Source organism: Larus michahellis, chromosome 5 (genome assembly GCF_964199755.1).
Source record: "Larus michahellis chromosome 5, bLarMic1.1, whole genome shotgun sequence".
Taxonomy (NCBI): Eukaryota; Metazoa; Chordata; class Aves; order Charadriiformes; family Laridae; genus Larus; species Larus michahellis.
In genome coordinates this window covers 9,084,659-9,106,391 of record NC_133900.1, presented here as the reverse complement: position 1 = coordinate 9,106,391, position 21,733 = coordinate 9,084,659, and the positions used below count along the sequence as shown (strand labels likewise).

Below are 21,733 nucleotides of genomic sequence, written 5' to 3'. Positions count from 1 at the left end.
GCTCCCTGTGCCTCCCTCCATTGGTGCGGCGTTGATTTGACCAACTAGACAAAGAAACAAGCGTTTCCCTAACTTCTGATAGTATCTTTATCCTGGTTTGCTAATAAAATGGTTTGATTTAAAATTTTGGTAATACAGCAGGATATAAACAAAGCTTTTTCACGCATACATACTGTTTTGGGTTGGTTGGTTTGTTTTTTCCTTTGCAAAGACTTGCGTGGAGCTCAAGTATCCATATGAGAAACAGAACCCGCCTGCGGAGGTCAGAGTAGCGCATTTTCCATAACTCTGTTTGCCCCAATGAACAAGGCAGGCCAATTCTGGCACGGCCCAGCCTCTGTGCTTTACTCTCTAATAAGTTTTGTTCAGGAAAAAAACACCTCAGAAACCACCATTATTAGTCTCAGAGCTGCTGATATAACGTGTCGCTCTTTCTCTCGTGCGTGCCACAACAGGAGAGAGAAATCCAGAGTGATGTAGCGAAGGTGGTTTTCCTTGGTTTTAGAGAAGGTGTCTGCAGAAAACCATTGACTCTGCTCCATCTCGTGAGCCCTCCTGAGGGGCCAGGCTATTGCCTTGTCTGCTTGGAAAACAGTTTGGCTGACCTTCCTACATGTTTCTGTTTTCCTGCAGGAACTGTGATGCAATGGCTTTGTCTGTGAAGGAGCTGAGTGACGAAGAAAGAGCTGCTGATTCTTTCTTTTTTTTGGACTTCTCTTAATTTGGGTTGGTAATTTTTTTTTCCTCCTGGTGCCTAAGTGCTGAATACGGGCTTGTGGCAGGATTTGGTTTCCTCGGGGTGTTCAGTATCTCCCTTCTGCATTGAGACTGTCCCAGGTGCCAAACATCTACTTTTGCTTGTATATTGAGGCAAGTTGCTCTTGATGAACTGGCCAGCTACGGGCTGAGCTGCTTCTCGTCAGTACACACCATCCACAAGGCGGCTGGATCTCTTCTCCCCAGCAGCAGCCGAGCATCATGTGGTTTGGGCACCATCAGAGGCAGCAGAGCTGGCTTCTGCTCTCCAAACTACTTACGCGTCTCCTCCTCATCTTTTCTTGTTGCTGTCACCCTTGAGTAGGGCCACACCGAGCTCTCAACCACCAGATGAGTGGCAAACTCCTTCCATCTTCATGGAAATGTCAAGCTACCAGGCTTTGAGGCTGCTTTTTTTTTTTTGGAGCCAGTGCAAGAACTCGCCTTCCTAGACTAGAAAGTATTGGTGCTTAGTTTCTCCCAAAGAAAAAAGCAGATTTAAAAAATTGTTATTACTACTAAGGGCGTGTTGTAACTATCCAAACCGTAACACAGAGTTTGAAGTAACCTCCCTTAGAGCTATCGATCCTTCTCTGTTACCAGCCAAAAATAAAACACCGAGAAAGGGCACAACTTTATAGTATGAGGCGTATTCACAGACTGACCGATGCTAAGGGAACTGTGTGACGCAGTTCACGGGTGCTGCGGGGACCACTAGAAAAAACAGGCGTGGGAAGCAACATCAAGCTTTGTGTCCCAAATTGTTAACCTGCAACTAGAATTAACCTACTGGTAGGAAACAATAACTGGAATTTTATGGGAGTCAATAACTGAGGGAGGAATTGCTGTTTTCATCAACTTTACATGAAGACATGGTAACTGTAGACAGTTAATTTTTAAGTAGTTCACCTGCTCCGGACCCTTGACTGTAAATTAGGATATTGGTAGATATGCTGTATTCAATTACCTAAGAAATAATTGCATATACATCTCTTCCAGGGATAAAAACTGGTTTAAAATCCTATCTTTCCCTCCTTTGTTAAGCTGATGCAACATCTTGTCAGATAATCTTATAAAATCAGGCCAGTAAAATGAACTGAGTTAAAAACCAAAATCTTTTTAAAGGAAAAACAAAAGCCCCAGCTTTTAATTGTGATCATAAATGGGAGGAAGTATCTGGGGTGGAGAGAGGAGGCAGCTGTTGAAATAGTGTTGTCCTGGAGAAAAGTGAGGAAAAACTTCAGATTGCGAGGTGAGCATCGATATTCGAGTACGCCAGAGATTCAGGAGGCCAGACCTTTGAAACAAAATGGGAATTTAGCATTTAGGCGCTCCCAGCAAAGCGCCATGGCAGCCCCCTACCTGCATCCCAAGGAAAACCAGTTCTGCTCCAGCGTGGCTGGCAGGTGGCCCTTCTAACAGGAATTCCTACACCAGGGGAAAATCAATGTAAAAGTGATGTCTCTTAGCAATGCCATTGGAACCTGAAGGAGGAACGGGAGCTACACCTAAAGTTGTGATTGTGAAACTGCTGCATGACTCTTACCCCTTCTACGGCAGTGCCCGTGGCACTCAGGACGTCATTTCAGTGTATGCCCAGCGGCACTCACAGCTGAGCGGCCACGCTCTCAGCTCATGCTAAAACTCTGGCTCAGGTAAGGGAACAGATGTTCCGATGCCCATGTCGCCTGAGGAACTTAACCAAATGAACGGGCTGAGAAGACACTAAGCTCCTGATGTTCACCAATCCCTGCTTCAGGGCACTGAGAAGCGGAGGCATTGCCGACAAGCTGCACAAAACAAACATGGGAGCACAAGGAAATGTACCGCGAGAGGGTGAAAACTGAGTTCGAGACGGAGATTTTTCTGCCAAGGGGAAGAAATAAAGCTCAAATGCAACATGGCAAGGAGAGCTGCTAGAAGGGAGTCCTGTTAGAAGAAGCCACTCTGATAGTTGGGTTAATAAGATGGGATAGATGGATTAGTAAGGTCAGGATAGGAAGGACAAGCCTGCAGAGCAGGAGGATGCTGGTGACAGGTGAAGGCATGTTCCAGGGATATGTGGAGCACCAGGGAGAGTGCAAGTGTCAAGTCTCACCTTGCATCTACCAGCCCTTACACTGGGGTGTTGTGAACCTCAGTTCAACCCGTTTCACTCCTGGCAGTTTGGAGTTTCTGTGCCACCCATCAGAGCGATGCCGCTTGCCTGGAACATCCTCTGTCACTTTGCATGCAACAGCAGCGCAAATCACCAGCTGCTTCCCACACCGGCCTGTGGGGCTCCTGCCGTCTTTCCTTATGCTCCATAAACCCCTCGGGGGATCCACCACCCATACATTAACCCGAAACACCAGCAAAAACGGGGCAGTAGGCACTACTACCACCAGTACGTGAGGCAACATCACCATCTCTACACGATTTTAACATCTAGTCTTTGCAGTCGCTTCATTCTAGAATTAATCCCCTCAAATGATTTGTGCAAGGGAGGCAACAGTCCATGAACAACTTCCTTCCCAAATGTGATAATATACTTACTGTTTCTTCAGTGTAACTGTAAGCACCCTTCATCAATCCTGGAGCTGAACTCTTGCTTCTTGCTCTGGTACCTACCCCTCTCTCTCCAGGGACGTGGCAACAGTTCTATATGGTGTTTAAGCTGCTGCCTTGCTGTGATATGAGAGAGGGATGTGCTTGGGAGTCTTCTCTCCTCCTTACCAAGGGTTTGACTTCTGTTTAGGTACCGATGTTCAACTTTGCTTATAAAACGAGCTGTCGGGGACGCAAACATGGGCTCTTACCTCTGCTATGGGGCTGGTTGCTTGCTAATATGGTCCCTTGACTACGCGTGTTATTTAACAATCTGTGACTGTCAACGCCTTGGTCCTGGGCAGCTGCCTTCCCAGAGAGCCAGCATGGAATGCCTGAGAAGGGTGGGAAAAGGAGTGGTGAAAGAGCGGAGCCGTCTCTTCCTTCCCGGCTCAGGGTTGTTTTCTTCGCCGCGAACGCTCTTTCAATGCAGCGGGCTGTTTATTAATAAACTTCGCTCCCCTCTCTTCCTGTACCAGCTTGGTAGGACACCGGGAAATACCCGACAGTGAGCAGGGAACTTGGTGATAGGGGCTGCTGTTCCTTCTGCCCTGGCACGAGGCAGCACCCTTCCACTATGGGCTGAGCTCAGGGAATAGCAGAAGTGAGTAATTATCAGCCCTTAGCTATCATTAGGGGCATCGGATTCCTGACAAATTCCATGCTGCAATTTAATACCGCTTTTCAGAGGATGTTCTGTGGCTACACAGACTCAGGCCTTGCTATTTTAAGGGAAGCAACCTTGTCCTGACCGCTCGCCCTGTTCAGCTCTCTAACTGTCTTAACTAATTAGAGGTCATTATAACGAAAAAGGTTATATGGGCCAAATTCCCAGTTAGTTCATAGGACGGTCCATCCCCATAGCTGGGTTCTGGCAACATCTTTAAAGAAAGAACGCAGCATTTTGGTAGATAATGGAAAATACTGCTCTCCTATGTCTTCACCTTGTAAGCCCTGCTTTCTATCAGCTTGTTGTCTCGGCATTGGTCCTCTTCCCCTCGCACCCTGTGATTAAATGTTCTCTTCCCCAAACTTACTGTCTGCAGTGCCTTTTTGCCTGGGCTCAGCCTGGACAAGACCGTGCCGGACATGAGCACGCACAATTCCTGTGTTCTCCCCGTTTCACACGAACGCTCTCTGGGAAGCGGAGCCTGCTGCTCGTTCTGCTCAGCCCTGCGTCTCTGTGCAAGAGAGGGAGGAGAAGAGAGGAGAGGTTTCCAGGTTGCTGTCCTGGTAGGATTCCTTTCACGTGAGGCACAGATAGTCCTCAGGATAGGTAAGTGTCCCCTTCTCATAGGGATCAAAACCTCCCAATACTCCTGCGCAGGTGCGTCGGGTTCCCTGCCGGAACTGGGCATTTATTAGGAGTTGGACCTTGCTTTTAACCCATTCACCCATGGCTGTCTCGATTTTACCAATAATTTGTTAGGAAGCAAGAAGCTGAATCTCCTGAAACAATCTGGATCAATTTTCCAACTAATATGGTTAATTTTTTGACCAGTGGTCTTTCCTTAAGATGAGTTACGTATCAAGTATGACCACACAAACTTAAGGATAAAGAAAAGCCACGAGAAAAGTAATTCTGTTTTCTGTAAGCACGCAGTCCAAGGAGATGACAGATCACAATGGATTAATAGCACACTGAAGTGAATCTTTGACACAACGAACTCTGGATTTAATATAAAACTCTGTTTATTTTCTTAACTGTGTCCTGGGAGCCCATTTTCTGAAAAGGGGATCAATCTTGATTCCTCCAGGTATGCGTATAGTGTATATTCAAGGCCCATCAAATGGACATTTTCAGCCTCTGAAACATTCTGTGCTCCCTACTGACATTAAAAAAAGCGAACGCGTGAAAGCGTTGGGTTCCTTTCTGCTCAGAATAAATAGCATCTTCCTGTGCACACCTAAATAGAAAACACCGTTACAAAAAGCCACCAGGAGGCAGCATATTAAAACATTTCTGCTATAAAAGGACATCCACAATTAAAAAAAAAAAGAAAAAATCGCCCCTCTCCCAAATCTTTAACCTGGTATTTAGCAAATGTTTTCTCCCCAGCCCCCTCATTATGCCTTACACACTGATCCCTCTTTATCTACGTACCTGAAACTAGTAGCAATCCCACTGCTGTCGAACAGCTTGCTGCAGGCGCACAGTTAAAATGGAAGTCAAACTGATTTTCTGGAATAGCGTTTAGTGGAAAAAAACGAGTAAGCAAAGTAGGTAGAAGTGATACGACAAAATATAAAACAGACTAAACCGCTTTCGCTCCCCCGGGGGTTTACCGAAACATTCCAAACCTCTGAGCTCTCTCTTAGCTATTTTTTTTTTTTTGCTTTATGTTTACAAATATGTAGCGAAAAGCCACCCAAGAAATGTTCAGAAGCCGAGGAATCCGCTCCAGCTCCTTTGCCAGGCGGCACTCCTGGATCCCGGCCATCCCAAGGCCGCTGCCCCTGGCACACATCCGCAGGAACCATCCAGCTCCGCGTTTCCTGACCCGGGAAAGCTGGAAGTCGGCTTCCCTCCTCCTTCCTTTTCTGCTGGGATGAAGGACCGTTCTCAGCAGAGAGCCTAAAAATCACTACAGACAGACATGAAAGCTTTTAAACCGGTACGTTATTTTAAATGCTAATTATTTATGGACTTTAATGCATTTTATGGTAACGCTAAACACACAATAACTGCTTTCCCAGCATCTTGCGTTACAGGCTGAGTGTACAGAACAGTAAGGCAGCTACAGGGGTGCGCGAAGCACTGAAAACATTTCTAAATACGGACCTATAAATACCAGGTTGCGTGCAAAATCTCTCAGCAAAGCTGAAAGTCCTCGGGAAGGACCCACAGACAAAGCACAAAAGCTCATATTCTCAAACTGCAAATCTGGCTCGTAGGAAACTGCATCCGCGTCTCTGACTTCTTCATTCAAACAGGCACCCCACGTTTTCACAAGGCGAAAATCACAATTAACTGGGAAATTAAAACGCAAGCACCGTGTCAGCAGAAATCACAAATTTATTAATCCTTAAATATATCAATCATTTTACCATTATGGCAAGAAATATGTACACTGTGTCCCATGGTAAACTGCAGTGTTCCAAAAATGACAGAAGAGAAGCGTATCATTCAGTTGTGGTGGAGAGAACAAATCACAATTTCCTCACGTCTTGGTGTGGAAGACAAACTTGGTCTACAGTAATACGTCAACACCACATGCTATGTCAGAAGTGTAAAAAAAAAAAAAACAAAACAAAACAAAAAAACCAAACCACCCTACACCTAATTTGTTAATTTTTAAATACAGTTATGCCACTTATAGCCGCTTCACAAAAAAAAGTAAAGAAATTAATGAGGAAAAAAAAAAAGAATGAGGCCATTACTTTTTTCACAGATCCCATTGGCAGGTTAATATGGCTCAACACATTTATTGTAGATGCTTATTTTAAATATATATTGTTTAAAATCATGTAGTAATTATCAGAGAAGCTTAAATCCATCTACCATACATCCACTAGTAACAACATCAAAATGTTTAAGAACTGCTTTTGATTAGTAATCAACACAGAAAGGTGAAACGATACAAATTAGGAAGCTTTCCCGTTTTAAAAACTTCAGGCTGCCGCGGTGTAAATTTTTAACCGCTAAAAAGGACATGGACTGAGATATCATGCACTGTACAGCGCTGCAGAAAACGGTTAGCCCTGTTGGTAACAGAACAATTAACGAATGGCGGGGGGGAAAAAAAAAAAAAAAAGAAATAACCCATCCCTGTATTTTTCTATTAAAAATGGAAGGGGCTAAACCTAAATGCTTGCAAGGACGTGTTTTCACAGCAACGTAAGGGATGAAAAAACAGTCCCTGTGACAAAGCGCCACGGAGAGCATCCCCCCCCGCCCCGCGGCGTACAGGGACCGAACCAAGGTGGGGGACGCCGCAAAGGTCAGGTGTCGTCCCTGTGCGCTGCGTGAGGGTCTTCCGAAAACCAAGAGCGGATTGAGGGGGGAAAAAGGAGGAAGAAACAAATCCGTGGTATTGAGATTCTTGCTAGAAAACTGGTGTAACCGCAATACATCTCCAGAGAAGCGACAGCAGCAGCGTAAAGACAGTAAACTCTTCGTACTAAGCTTTTAAGGCCTAATATTTCTCGATATATCAACCACGCAGCTGGTCTATAGCTTAACCAAAGTTTTATGTTTTTTAAAGCCTCCTTAAAAATTTTGCAGTGCACCCTAAAAAGCGATAAAAATCTATCTTTCCCTATCCTTCCATTTTAATCCTCAAAACCTGCCCCTCAATCATCGCTTCGTTCCTTACAATTTTTAATTTTGCTTTATCGTCCGACAGAAATTTTCAATTCGCATAGCGAGAAAGCAAAGATAAAGACTCAAAAGGAAAAAAAAAAAAAAAGAAGCTGCTGGCTCATTGCAACCTCCACGGTTAATTCCGAAGTGACCAAGCCAGCACATGATGAGATTTTTCCAGTTTACATAGACTAATAAACTAAGAAGGCTTCAGCTGGTACAAAGCCAAGCTATTATCATAGCCAAGCTATTATCACTTCCACATTTATCAGTGATTTCGTCCATCTACGCGCCGTAATAAAAACCCGTTTTACAGTAACGGAGCTGCCAGCGGAAATCCTAACCGTTCCTACCAGAACCGAAGCAAAATCCTGGGACTCGGGGGAAAAAAAGAGGAGTCAAAAAACAGTTCTTAAAAAAAGAGGGTAAAATGTACTTTTTCTTTTTTTTTTTTTTCCTTTTTTTTTTTTTAATAAACAGGATAGTTTTTAAAGTTGTCTGTCAAAACTTGGCATAAATGGAGAAAGTGACAAATGTATCTACTGCTGTCCATCAAAATTTTTTTTTTTTTTTTTTTTTTTTTTTTGTCTTTTATGCCACGTTAACTCTCTATTTGCGTGGAACATCACCTTCAGCGAAATGTTAACAGTGTACAGATGGAATATACAGCAAACATGGTGCATCACAAATGTGTCACATGAAGAACCTTCACAACTTCATGCACTCAGAAACATGCATGAAGAGAACGGGATGGCCAAGATGGTAATCAACCGGGTGCGTTGGGTACAGAAAATGCGAGAGCGGCACCGCTGATATTTTTAGCTAGGAGGAAGGAGAGAGAGAAAAAAAAAAAAAAAAAAAAAAAAGAAGATTGCCGTTACTGAAGTAACATCACCACCAGATAACAATACATGCTTCAAGCGCTAGCCAATACTATGAAAAAACAATCTTCTCAAGATCATTTAACACAATATTGTGAAGAAAACCAAGGGAAAACACCCCCCCGCCCCCCTCCCCAAAGGCTCAGGCAAAGCATTCTCTTATTTTTCAAACCACTTTACAGAAGTTTTCCATCTTTGTAACACGCCAGAGAGGCTGTTAAAATAAAAAGGGAAACTGAAGCAGGAAGCCAAAGTGCCTTAACCGATTTCTTAAAGGCGGGAGGGCAGAATTTAGGTGTGAATCTCTGAGTTTAACTTATTTCCTCAGCCACGTACGTTACGGACGCTGCCCCGGACGGAGATTTTCGTATAAAAACTGAGGCAAGTAACAAGGAAGAATGAGATGCGTTTACATGCAAGACATGCGAGAGGCATATGCAGAGAGAAAAGGAAAGAAAAGGACCGCGTAAGCAGGCAGTTAACTAACTCGGCTTATAATATCATTTGTATTACCGTAGCATCTAGGGGCCGACGGCGTGATTGGGATCCCGCTGTGCTAGGCGCTGCACAAACACAGAACAAACTCTTTACTTAAGTCTTCCTGCTGGTCGGTGTTTAATTAGGGAAGATTAGGAAGGTGTGATAAGGGAGGGAATCTAAGCCGCTGGTCTGTATTTAGGTTTGGGAGTCAGTTTTAGGTCCGACAGCCCTTGGACTGCCCGCCCCGTACCAGCAGGTCCACTCTCTGCGTCTGTGCAGACGCAGTTCTGCAGAAAGACGTTAGCGCAAGTTCTCAAGAACGTGGAACGCAGAGAAAAAAATTCCTACCGTCAGTCACAGCACTCGGAGAGAAACGGGGGCCAAGACGGAAACCAAAGTTTGTCTCGTCCGACTCGCAGCAAAAACTACAACTAAGATTTATTTATAAACTAAATATGTATTTGTGCTCACATTCTTTTCTAAACAAATCATCTGCCATAAGGAAAGGTTTCCACGTATCTTCAGCTACGAAAGAGCTCGTTCCTGCCCTTAGATTTCTGCACGCTCCTTACTGTAGTCCTGAAAAGAAATAAGCTGCTGCGCTCGCACCGCCACTGCTTTGCCATAACCTAGGATACCGCGTTTGCAAAAGCGGGTCGCAGCTACAACTGCTTTTGCAACTTTATTAGATTTGAAATTCTTCTTCAGACACGACGTGCAAGAGACTTTTTTATTATGGAAGTGCCATTATTAACTGCTGTGTACTGGTAATGATTAAATCAACAGCTGTATAGACTGCGTACGTTTCAAATAACGAGAAAAGAAAGGAAGGATAACCTAGAAGAATATTTTAATTAAATTTCTGCTGTAGTTTTCCAAAATGGAGTTACTGGTGCACCACTGCTCTGGCTGGGAAAAGTAAAGGTGAAGTTCAAGGCTGTCTAAAAGATGGTCAGGATGGGTTACAGAAGGCGAGTTCTGGCATGGCATTCCATGGGAATCTACCAGTTAAACTTGTGGAGATGGGGATTAAAGAAAGAATATGTAAAATAATTAAAAGAAAAATGACACTGCTCAGGCTGAAAGGGGAACTACCGGCCCAGAGGAGACTCACTAGTCTTTGCCGATGACCTGAGCAAAGCGGTACGGCTGATCTCACGTAGCACGCCTACCCTTTGGCGGAAGGCACTACAAATACAATGGAAAACAGGAGTATTGTGCAAGAAGAACCAAATAACCTCGAGGGCTGGGTAATCCAGAAATGTTACACGTAATAACAGGAGGTACAAAGCTGCATGCTCAGCAAAAGCTCCTATGACCTCATCGGACGATCTCCTAATGGGATGAGGATGGCAAAAGTGCAAAAAAATCACGCCAGGACACAGCAGGTGTGGCATCCGCAACAGGGAAAAGAAAGACATCGTCAAGTTAAATCAAGCCCTGACCACAAATGTACACAGTGTTTCAGAAGAACCCAAGCTAATGAAAAAGACAAACCGCAAACCAGAAAAGGACAGCAAAGAGCTACTATGGTAGCCAGGAAAATGGAGAGCCTATCAAAAAAAGCCAACCAAGTTAGCATTATTTACCCTATGAAAACAGAAGGTGGGAAATGACCTAATCAGCCTTCATACAGAGGAGCTCATGCCCGCACACCTATCCCCAAGTACAGGGGGGTGATGAAATAAGAATAATCCAGGATACATTGAATACGACTAAAATTCAGACGGGAAAGTAAGGTTTCTAGCCATCAGACGAATGATGTTTTAGAACAGTGTTATGAGCAAGTCCAAAAACACCCTCTGAATTTGAGGTGAGGGTTAGGTAAGGGATTTACGTGATATTCTCGCCAGGGCTACGTAGGGGCGACTTATCTAGGGCCATGCCGCAATCTCAGAGCATCTCCCCTGAAGCCTTAGCCAGCTCTAAGGCTTTGAGCCGCTACTCCTCAAAAGCTACCGAGAAGTGCCCTTTTCCGCTGGGATACCCTCTCGCGATCCTGAACTCTCCTCTGCCTGACCCCAGAGGCTCAGAACTGACAGAGCCACAACCCTGCAGCCTCAAAAAAATTACCTCTCCGCTGCTTCTCCTTCCGTCCTTAGCCATCCCAGAAAGCCTTATTTTTATTATAGAGAGCGTGAGCGGCCGTAAAGAAGTGACATGACACGAATCCTAAATAAATGGCACCGCTTCCGAGGGGCAACAGCAGCACACGGCGGCCCATCGCACGCTGGGGACAGAGGCTCCTGTTACAACACTGCGCCTCAAAAAGCAGCAGCCATTCAGTATATCTCTATAAAGCAATACTGAACAAATTATTACAGGAATTATCGGGCAAGTTCAATAATCTCCCGTGATAACAGTAATAAGATGGCTATTTTCTTGCCTTCTGGTTTTGCTGAGTGTCATGAATTACCTTTTCTCTTTGGGATTGTTTCCTATAAATATGGGTAAGTTAAAAAAAAATTTACACACGCCTCCCCCGCCCCCAAACCCTTCTTAAAAAACAAAGGGGAAAAAAAAAAAAAAAAGGAAAAGATTAAATAATTCTCTAGCCCAATTCACGTCATTCTGCTGTAGACACTTATTACAGGGCGCAGTGGGACAGGCGAACCTGTTTCCCGTACGCTTTCTGGCTCTACACATACCCAGGGCAGATGCCGTGACAAAACACTCCTTTACAAAAACATCGCAAATGTGCACAACGCTGCATTTCAAGAAAATGTAACTACTCCTTCCGTACTATCTGTTTAGACGCTGGCAGTGCAGCTGGAACGTGGAAAACAAAGGACGACATGGTTGCTGCTCCCATTGGTTTCACATTTGTAAATAAAATATAATAGTTCTCACTCGCTAATGGAATTATTTTTTCCTAAATAAAAAAAAAAAATTTAAAAAATCAATCCCCGCTGGAGTTTAACACTTAATTTGATCACGTTCCTGACTTTATCAAGTATTATTTCATATGGGAGAACAGTCTTGCAAGAAGGAAAATATGGGACATGATGGAATTTCGAAGGGTGAAATCTAAGCTCTCACCATCCAAGCCAGGAAATTCAGCCACTATCCACCTTAAGACACGTCACCCAAACGTAATTATACGCTACAGAGAGGGCTTGCCCCCGAGCAAATCAAGGCCTGTACTAATTCGCTGCCTAACTTGGAAACACCCTAACCTACGCCAGAAGCCGGTGAGGTTGGGCTCTGGGGGACACAGCAGCAGGAGCGAAGGCTGGAAGCAGAAGAAAAGCGAAGGATGGGAGCAGAACCTCTCCAAGAAGCTGCGACTTTTCTCCCCGGTGACTGCAGCTGCGAGCGTGCTGGGATTCACACCGCTGAAAATCTGGGCGAAGGAATTATTCAGGCCGAGTCGCGGCACGACTCCGAGGGGAGGAGAGGGCAAGCAGAGATGCCCCAATGAACAAAAGAAGAATGTGATAGGTACTCGTGCGGCTTAATTTACAGAGTAAATATGTAAACTGGCTCAAAAATCAACCGGCAGTGAACATAACTAGGCCTGAGTAAGTTGAGGTGGGTGGAAATCACAATAAATATTACTCAAACTTCAGCTTTTCAGAACAGCGACACTTTTTTCCTCGGAACTTTCTGGTCAGCTCTAAGAGCTCCACGCATCCTACTGCTTTCTATTTTTTTTTCAGGTTTTCCCAAAATTCTAGCTCAGGTTTTCCAATCCTCTTTTGTGTGACTTGTATCAACATGCAAACATTTTGCTGCTCTTCACGCTGTCAGTCCAGGGACTGAGGCGGATCAGCGGGCAGCACGGTTGAAAACGACGCCAACCACAAAAAGCATTATTTTAAAAATATCTGCACCAATGCTATATGCACGCTACTGAATATAACACACACCGCGTAAACGACCACAAGAAATTACACTATCGAGAGGAGGGGTTTGTAGCTTTTAAGGCCAAAAGCAGCTATTAAGACTATCTGGTCTGACCTACGTAGTTTAAGCTGGTGGTCTGAATTGTTGCTTACTTGATAGGTACTGTTGGTGACCCTGAACGGTGAAAATGAACGTTCTGCCATTTCCCGTCACGACGGTGCCAGACCCGCGTCTCCTCTGACTGCATAGTCTTTGGCATCCCGCTTCCGTCCATGTACTGCGTGAGCCGTATGTACGCGATGCAAGCAGCGTCGTCACCCACAAGGTGGACGTGAGGGTTGAGGATAATGGTGTGGATTGGCTTATTACTTTTGGATAAAGCTGGGAAACAAACACACACAGAGGACAGATTACTTTTTCTCTCTGTAAGCCAAAATAACTCATCTCACCCCATTTTACAAAACAAAAATCTCAAAGTCATAATTAGTGTTTACCGACAATCACGGCTGACAACTAGCTCAAGTACATTGTAGAAATGAGCGCAGTCACAGCATAAAGGATGCTCTCCCCTTTCCCATAAGGAAACCAACCAAATGTTTAATAGTACACGTTATTTAGTCCATGCACGGACCTGGATTAAATACAGTGGGCGCCGCCATCTTGAGTTTCCCAACTGAGTTTTCCCAATACTTGAGTTTCACTGCTGTGTCTAATGTCTAATGACATTGGTACTTAACACTCTCGGTTAAAATAATTCAGCTTTTAACTCTCTCTTAATGACATACTTTGTTAAGTGCCGATATCTATGAAAACTAAAAAGCAGTGGTAATGTAAGGAAACGTTTTAAGGAAAAATATGAAAAAAGCCGTTTTGGAGATGGAAGAGAATTTCGGAACACGACAATCCCATACGCTCGGACATTTCTCAGAAATTACTGGATAAAGTGCTATCTTCATTTACAATATTTTATTTCCTTTTGCGTCAAGTCTGCTCTAAAATGGTTACCAACATCACGCGATCCTCCTAAACTCTATTAAATCCACCCTACGAGTCATTTTCCTTTCTTGTGGCTGACAGGCCTGTCAGGGAGAGAACACATATCGATGTTTTCATACGCGTCTGTAAATATACACACCCACCAATACAAAAAAGACAGCCGATCAGATCCTCAGCAGTACAGACTGAGTTATACATCTTGACTTTCTCCTTCCAAATACCTGAAACTTTCCTCCGCTACCCGAGACGCCCTATGACGCGTGAATTGAGCGCCGCAGAAAAACACATCCAGCAGATCTCTGAAAAAAAATAATACTCCCTTCCCCTACCCAAATCAATTAACTCCCAAATGAAAACGCTAATTAGACTGGAGAAACACAATCACAAGGAACAGATGAAGGTTCATGGAGACCGAAAAGAAATGTTTACCATTTTCGAAGTAAAAACGGTGAAAGTCCATGCCTTCTACTAGATTACCCAAAGCTTCAGGTTCAAAAGATGTAAGGCCTGGATCACAGATTTTTCTGTGGAAAAAGAGGGAATTCTTTAATAAACACATGCAGTTATCTAATACAACTTTGGAGAGATTACTTTTTAAATGTTCCCTTTATTCCTATCGGACGTGTTACTCACCTGTGCCACCAAAGAACAGAACTTAAATGGGGAGAAGTAATGGAGGTCTGGTTTCACTTAAATTAATAAATTTGGCGGCCTGCTCTAAGTAGACTGGATTTCATATAAATCATCTTTTGACCAAAAAAAAGACCGCCAAAAAAGGCCCCACAAGTCAATGGTATTACAAGTAGGAATTTCTACTTTTGACTCTGAAAATTGCTTCTGTGCTGCAACAGGTTAGAACCCATCCCGAGAAACATGGGAGACCAAAAGAAATGCTGAGAAGGGCTTTCCTCTACTTTTTAATTTTTTTTTTTTTTTTTTTGAGGTAGGAAAAGAAGCAGTGACGGAACTGTAGCTTAGCGGAGAAAAGCAGAGAGAGAAATCGGTCCGCTTTTCCCCAGCACAGCGCTCAGCAGAGGCTGGTGGAACCTAAATTCCACAAGGTCTTTCACCCATCTCTGCATACAATAAAAAAAATTGGTTAAAACAGGCTTCTGCTGCGTTTTCTGGATTCTAAATCACAAACGTGACTTTACTGTCGTACACCAAGATAGATCACTGCATGTTTTTGCGTCGGGATTACGATCCCGTCTCGGCAGAGCGGCGCATTGGATTTACATGAGCAGCTCCTCTGAAATCGGCAACCAGGCTCGTGTAAAGCCGGGGCAAAGCAGCAACGAACACGTCTGGTGCTTCTTGGGGGCATCTGAGAATGAATATCACCCACACAAAAATACAAACACGTGCAGTCCTATATAAATATGCGTATTTACATACACAAGGTCAAATACATCAACTCTCCTCACTCCCTCCGAAATGCAAAAACTTACGTGTAAGCTTCAAAGTCCCCATTGTTGATAGCTTCAATCAACTGCTCGGTAACCTTGATAATCTCCTGCTTACGAGCTAGAGAGAGATACAAACAAGAGCTTTAAGATGGACGGCAAAGCAGAAGGCGACAGCTGAAGGCTGCCAGAAGCACAGCCGTAACAAAAGCACAACGGCCACTTCTCTTCCTTCCCTATGACCAAAGGACAGGACGTTATTTTGCTGCTTTACACTCTTTTGGCTCCTTTATTCGTGAGGAAATTAAACACAGGACAAGACCAATCCACTTTCCTACCACGCTTCTAATCGTCTTTCCTTCACTCAAGGATCTGCTGTTTAAAAAGCAAAATAAAACCAATCCCAAAGCCCAGCTCTTAACTTCAAATTAAAGGAAACTGATCATTGTTTTCCAAGCGATGCTCTAACGTTTCCCATACACACGGGGCCTTTGCCTTTTAAGCGTCTAATGCTGATTTTCAGGAATCTTTGTAACACTTGGGGTTGGCTTTGGTTTAACTAGCGAGGAATTTAGCCCTAAGCCTATCATCAACATCGCCTGGCGCAAAGCTCGCGGATTGCATCTAACGCACACGCGTCCACGTGGGTCTAATCACAGCACCGTCTTTCAGCTCCGACTTCTGTGCTTGTGCCTATCCTTTGCTTATAAGATGCGTATTTACAATAAATCTCAATTAGATCCTTCGGCAAAATAACGGGACATCTACTGCTAATCGTAAACGCTACACAGTAACAGAAGAATAACACATCCAAACCAAGCAGAATATGTATTTCTACTAATATTCAAACGCGAGTCACGACTGCATATGCCTTGAAGGCAAAAGTACGTGAAACAGTTTCTCCTTTATCTATCAGTCAAGAAATACGCTCACAGTTCAGTATTTGTTAGTGTTGATAGGAGTTACACTAAAATAGTGCTGAATAAACAAATTCCTGCACAGCGGTACGGTTACCAACACCAGTCACTCCAGGAGGGCAAGGTCTGAGAGATTTTATCAAGTCTTCTCCACGACTTTATCAGGAAAATCTGACGTTCCTTTGAAAACTGACTTCTACTTTTAAAACCTTGCTTTTCGAGGAACACGGGTCTACGTTTTTGCACTGTATATTCACCGTTTGGTCAAGTCTCACCGTATACCGATGAAGTTCAACCAGAGTGGCACTGCTCTCAAAAACAGAGTTTTGCGAGTTGAACGCTAAACGGCTCAGGGAAACCCAAAAAAAAGATTTTACCGGTACGTTTGCAAGCGTTTAACTTACGCTCAACTCCTTCTGAAACCCCAGAAAATCAATCTGGAAGACTAAGCTTGGAATAAAACGAAATGCAAGCCACCAGGCTGTAGTAGCTGTCTTGTGCAAGCAAATAGTTGTAATTATCCTGCACCCTCCTACACGCGGACTAGATAATTAACACACACACACACACAAATATACTTGGAATGTTAAAAGCAAAGTACTGAGAGAGCTCACATTCTTCTGCAAAAAGAAAACGTTGGGGAGCTTAGGCAGAACGGAAGTCTCCAATGCTGTACTGGAAGAACTGGCATCGTGGTGGTAAAGAACCTTTTCATGTCTTTTATGCTCCACCGTCTCTCTTAGTAAGCGCCCACCTCACATATTCAGATAAAAAGCACCAAAAAGAAACCAGCAAGGAAAGAAGGGATGGAGAAAAAAGTGGATATAAAGGTCTAGCACGGCTATTTGTGAGTAGCTCTTGACTACTAGATGGCATGACGGGTAAGAATGTTTCAAGTATGAATTGCCTTATTTTTCACAATTTTTTCACAAAACAGCAAAAAATTTTAATGAAGAGCTGTTTTGACTGCAGATCAGCAATGGCTCCATTGTCATATGTTTAAACAACACAGACCAAACTGTGGACACGGTATGGCGTTGTCAGCACAAGCCAAGTGGTGGGACGGCTGAGCCAGAAACAACGGTGCAGTGTTAGAAAAAGGCTGAAAAAAAAGAAATCCAGAATACGTCATCTTCACGCACTGCGGAAATCACACGTTCTGCATGCGGCTTCTCACATACATACAACTAAATTAAAGGTTTTGATTAAATAACCCGGTAACACACTGCAATCAGAGACTAGGAAATTATTAAATCAGACAGTGGAAAATGAGGTAAGAATCTCTGACGAGCTGCTACATAATCATGAGTTGGCGTTATTAGATAACAACGTAAGCAATGAAAACATCTACTAAGGTACTGCAGCTCCCACGTGCGAGAGAGAGAAAACCACAGGGACACGTGATTTTACTTTCACTGGGCTAGAGGCGATTGGCAATAGTCCCTTTTTCGCCAACGTCAGTCATTTCTTTTCCGAGTGTTACCATGAGAAGCCCACAGTTAACTTACACGTTATACGTACTCCGAGACAGCAAACACCAGTGAATATCTGAACATATTCTGTTACGCAACACTCCGCGATCAAAGCCCAGAGGCTTATGAAGGTGTTTTGATTTTGTTTTAAATGAACGCTGTGCAACAGCTCAATTTAGTTGGACGGTGACCTGGCTCGCTGGCATCTGTTCCTGCCTTCAATAGTCTGAGTTAAAGGAATGCCAACGACAGTTTCTTCCTACAAATCTTTGAGATTTTGAGACTTGATTTCAAGATGAATGAGAACGGCAATTTTTGCTAACAAACATTTAAAAACCGTTTTGATGGACCCAATCAAAATGTTGCGCTTCAGTCGTACCTTTGATGTCGTACTACATTACAAGATATAATTCAACATCAACCCCAGAAGGGTGAGATTGCGCCGTATTGCCCAAATTGCTCTTTTTCCTGTTTTTTTTTTTTTTTTTTTTTCTTCCAAAATGAAATTGCAGTGGAACATATGTTTTCATGAAGCTTTCTGCTAGGAACCAGGTTCCAGCAAAGTTTCTCTGGGCAGTGCTAACACCCAGTAGAGCCGTGCCTGCCGACCTTCCTGTGGAATAGAAACCGCATCCATCAGGAAGCTCCGCAGGCCAGCAGAGGAAGTGAAGGAGATGAAGGCGCTATCACTGGCTCAAATCCATCACCAACTCCAGCACTCACATCAGTTCTTCAAGTCCGTGTGGAAAGACTTCCCGGTTCACGATGCGGACCGTCAGGAAGAGAGAGATGTTGCCAAATCATCTGTCTACCAACTCATTTCTCAGTTCTTCTACAAAATTACAGGGACCACATGAAACCGTACCTGAAAGCAACTACGCTGCTCTTCCCTTGCAGCAACACACAAATAACGACACACATATCAGAAAATTAGATTTTTTCCGCTTTAGCAATCCGATATGCAATCTCACTGGCAGAAAGGGACTAAGAGCCAAAGGCAGAGGTGGAGCATAATTTAGAAATTATTTATCCTGGGTGCAAAACCCCTCGCCTTGGTCCTCAGCCTTTTTTATTCATTTGAGAGCAAGAGTGAACATTACAAGAGAAATATGGTCAAGAACAAGGCAGTATGAAAGACTCAGTAACATCAGAGATGGAAGAACAATTAAAAATCTCAGTAGCCACTGTGATTTTACACAGATCTCCTGCTAATTGATTTTTGGGGATCTTGGCATTTTATACTTTCTGTGTAAGTATGCGTGTGGGTGCAGGGTGACCGAGTACAAATACAGACCAAAAGTATTTTGGACGATAAATACATGCTCCAGGAAGCAGAGCTTTAGCCTGGGAGGAAGGAAGAGAAGGGAGACAGGGAAGAACTGGAATACAACAAGCAGAGAATTGGAAGGAAAATGCAGCCGTGACTCGGTGGCCGCGTGAATCAAGTCAAATACTCGCCCTTTTCCTTAGCGCAAAGGAAGAAATAGGGAGGGCGCTGAAGATGAACCCATATTGGTAGGAACAAGGTCCTGCTTATTGCAGACAGCATCTGCCCGAAATAATTGGCGCTTATTAAAGTGGTAAAAAAATGAGCAAATTTTCATCATAAAGTTGAGGGACTCCACGTTAACGTACGCTCTTCCAAATCTCCAATATCTTTTTCCATCAAAATACACATTACAAACTACACAAGGACAGCAAGCGAACACAGGAGGCATTAGGGAAGAGGCATCTGGCCCGTTCCCATCTGCCGGCCAACTGTCACTTACAATCACCATTTTAATTTGATTTTTTTTTTTCTTTTTGATCCAATCGTAAACTTTGCTTGTATTGAATTCTAGGAGAATTATGTGCTGAGCCCATCGGACTGAACCAAAATGTTCTTTGGCATTACGAGCGACGTGTATTACGGCTGTCTTACTCTCTCCCTTCAAAACATCACCACGTGTTCAGAGTGCAAGGACCATATCTGATCTTACGGCACGTAGGAGTTTGTCTGATAAATGACAAAAACAGGATACAGGAGAAAAACTCAAAAATTGCAATGGGATTCTGATAAAACTGGTTCAGCTACTTTTTTTAAGGGGTGAGATAAGAGCCCATTGAAAAACTGAAGCCAGACCCATCTACACCGTCTTAAGAGTACGGCATAAAATTTTTTCATCTCTGTAAACAAGGGATTACTCAGCAAAAATACGTTTGGTGTTTTTAAAAGAACCGATGTGTGAGGGAAGAATATTGTTAAACGAAGTCAAAGGTGCCGAGCCATTTTCTTGAAAAACTAATGATGAAAAAGGACTGCAGGTAGCGTAGCAGAAAGCTACCATAAAATGGCAAACCCGTGTGGAAAAGATGGTAGCTTTTACATTTTTTCCTCAGAATACGGGTGAAGTAAAACCATTAAAGACAAGACCATGGACCTACTCTCTAAATATAACCTTCAGCCCTGTAAGGACAGTGAGTTAAGGTAAGAAGGTATCAGCAGTTCAAAAAAAATACGACCCCTGCTTTGGCGAATGAGCAGGTATATGACTAATACAAAAGGCAGTTCGAGCAAAAAAATATGATGAAGAAGAGCTATAAAAAAGACCAAATAAGAAGAAAAGAACAAACCCGGAACTTTTTCTAACACTGGCAAAAATTATTTCCGCAGCACTGCAGTAGCGCATATGTTAACTTGAAACGAGTTACTAACCTCTAGCTGTATTTCACTACCTTTTTTCCCCGCTCAGCTATACAGGGTGGGGGTAATCTTTTAGAATTAAAGAACACCTTTAACGCTAGTATCTGAAGAACACAAAATAAGTAAGAACGCCATTTACTCAAAAAGGCACCTAAGACTATAAACGCCTTAAAACGTACAAGGTGCAGTCTCACGGCTAGTGAAATCGAGTATCACAGGAAAAGAAGAAAGTACAAAACAACAGCAAAGCTTGTTTTTCCAGGAGGGAACTATGGGGCCTTTCTTCCCTCCTGCAGCCCCAAGCAACATCTGCTAACTCAATCTACAAGAATGACACAGAAATGATGGCTGTTTTGGTATTTTAACTGCTGAGAGATGGGGCGGAATCAAAACGAGCGGCAGATAACGTGAAAATGAAGTCTTCGGAAATACAGGCGCCAGAAACTTCACGTTTTGTGGCACGCAGAAAGAGAATCCTTGGTAATTGACTGACCACCGTATTTCCCACTCACTTTCCCCCAATCGACATCAGTATTTTTCTTCTGAAAATAATAAAACACCTTAGGCTTCACTCGCGTATTGCGAGTATCTTTCTACTGTTATCAATGCTCTAGATGATCGACCATCTAACTACTGCGTTGGAATGGTTAGTAATTACCCCCACTGATCTTGCAGAGGTAGGAATACACTTTTTTTATTGGTCTTTGACACGTTTCTTCTAACACAAAACAACCCTAGGAACAGTCATCACAGTAGCCAAGGATAAACCCAATATTTTTGGTCTTTCAGAAAACAGCTTATCAAGTAAGCGCGGTGCAGGCTGCACTTGCAACTCGAAGATGATTAAAATGATTCTGCCTCTTACTTTGCTCCCATGTTGTTTCTCCGGGGAAAAAAAACAAAAACCCTGAAAACTTTTCAACTCGGTACTCTTAACTCCATTTCTTGGTACACATCAGACTGGATTAATCTCACAACATTTTGGACATGTATAAGTACAGACAAGTGAGTTTGTTCTCTCAGCTCCCCTCCCTTACAGTCAATGGAGAGAAATAAGCACTTTCAGGGCACGATTCGTCATATCCTAAAATAGATATTTAAGACAAGCGTGACTCATCTGACCTATTTGCGTTGACTGAAGGGAGTCTAGACAACTAGCTCAAATACAGATATCTACATTGTGGAGGATGTCTGAATCTGGGGAGACAAATCCTGCCCATTGTGCTATCATTTTAAAACAGTCCAGTCCTTACCAAGGTGACACCGGGCGGCTAAAATTGAGTGGAACGGTCTGGGGGGACCTCGCTTCGCTTCTAACCTGAACATCGTCCCAGCAAACAGCAATTAGATGGAAAGCACACAGCCACTAATGCCATTTCTATACTCTGAAAACAACCAAAGTTCGAAAAG

General features: G+C 43.4%; 1 protein-coding gene across 50 annotated transcripts in view; it reads right to left on the bottom strand.

Annotated features, from left to right (window-relative positions):
* Positions 1–6,340: 6,340 nt before the first annotated feature.
* Positions 6,341–21,733, bottom strand: part of CAMK2D (calcium/calmodulin dependent protein kinase II delta) — a 158,805-nt gene continuing 143,412 nt past the window's right edge. For 32 of the 50 annotated variants that reach the window (XM_074588556.1, XM_074588521.1, XM_074588537.1 and 29 more), the window contains 5 exons: positions 15,297–15,372; positions 14,278–14,372; positions 13,005–13,233; positions 9,040–9,089; positions 6,341–8,467 (listed from right to left, as the gene is read on the bottom strand). In XM_074588556.1, coding sequence (XP_074444657.1) covers positions 9,083–9,089; positions 13,005–13,233; positions 14,278–14,372; positions 15,297–15,372 — 407 coding nt within the window. In that variant the 3' untranslated portion in view covers positions 6,341–8,467; positions 9,040–9,082. Of the gene's footprint in view, positions 8,468–9,039; positions 9,090–13,000; positions 13,234–14,277; positions 14,373–15,296; positions 15,373–21,733 lie in introns of those variants that run through there. The other 18 variants (XM_074588523.1, XM_074588539.1, XM_074588544.1 and 15 more) reach the window with 2 other exon arrangements.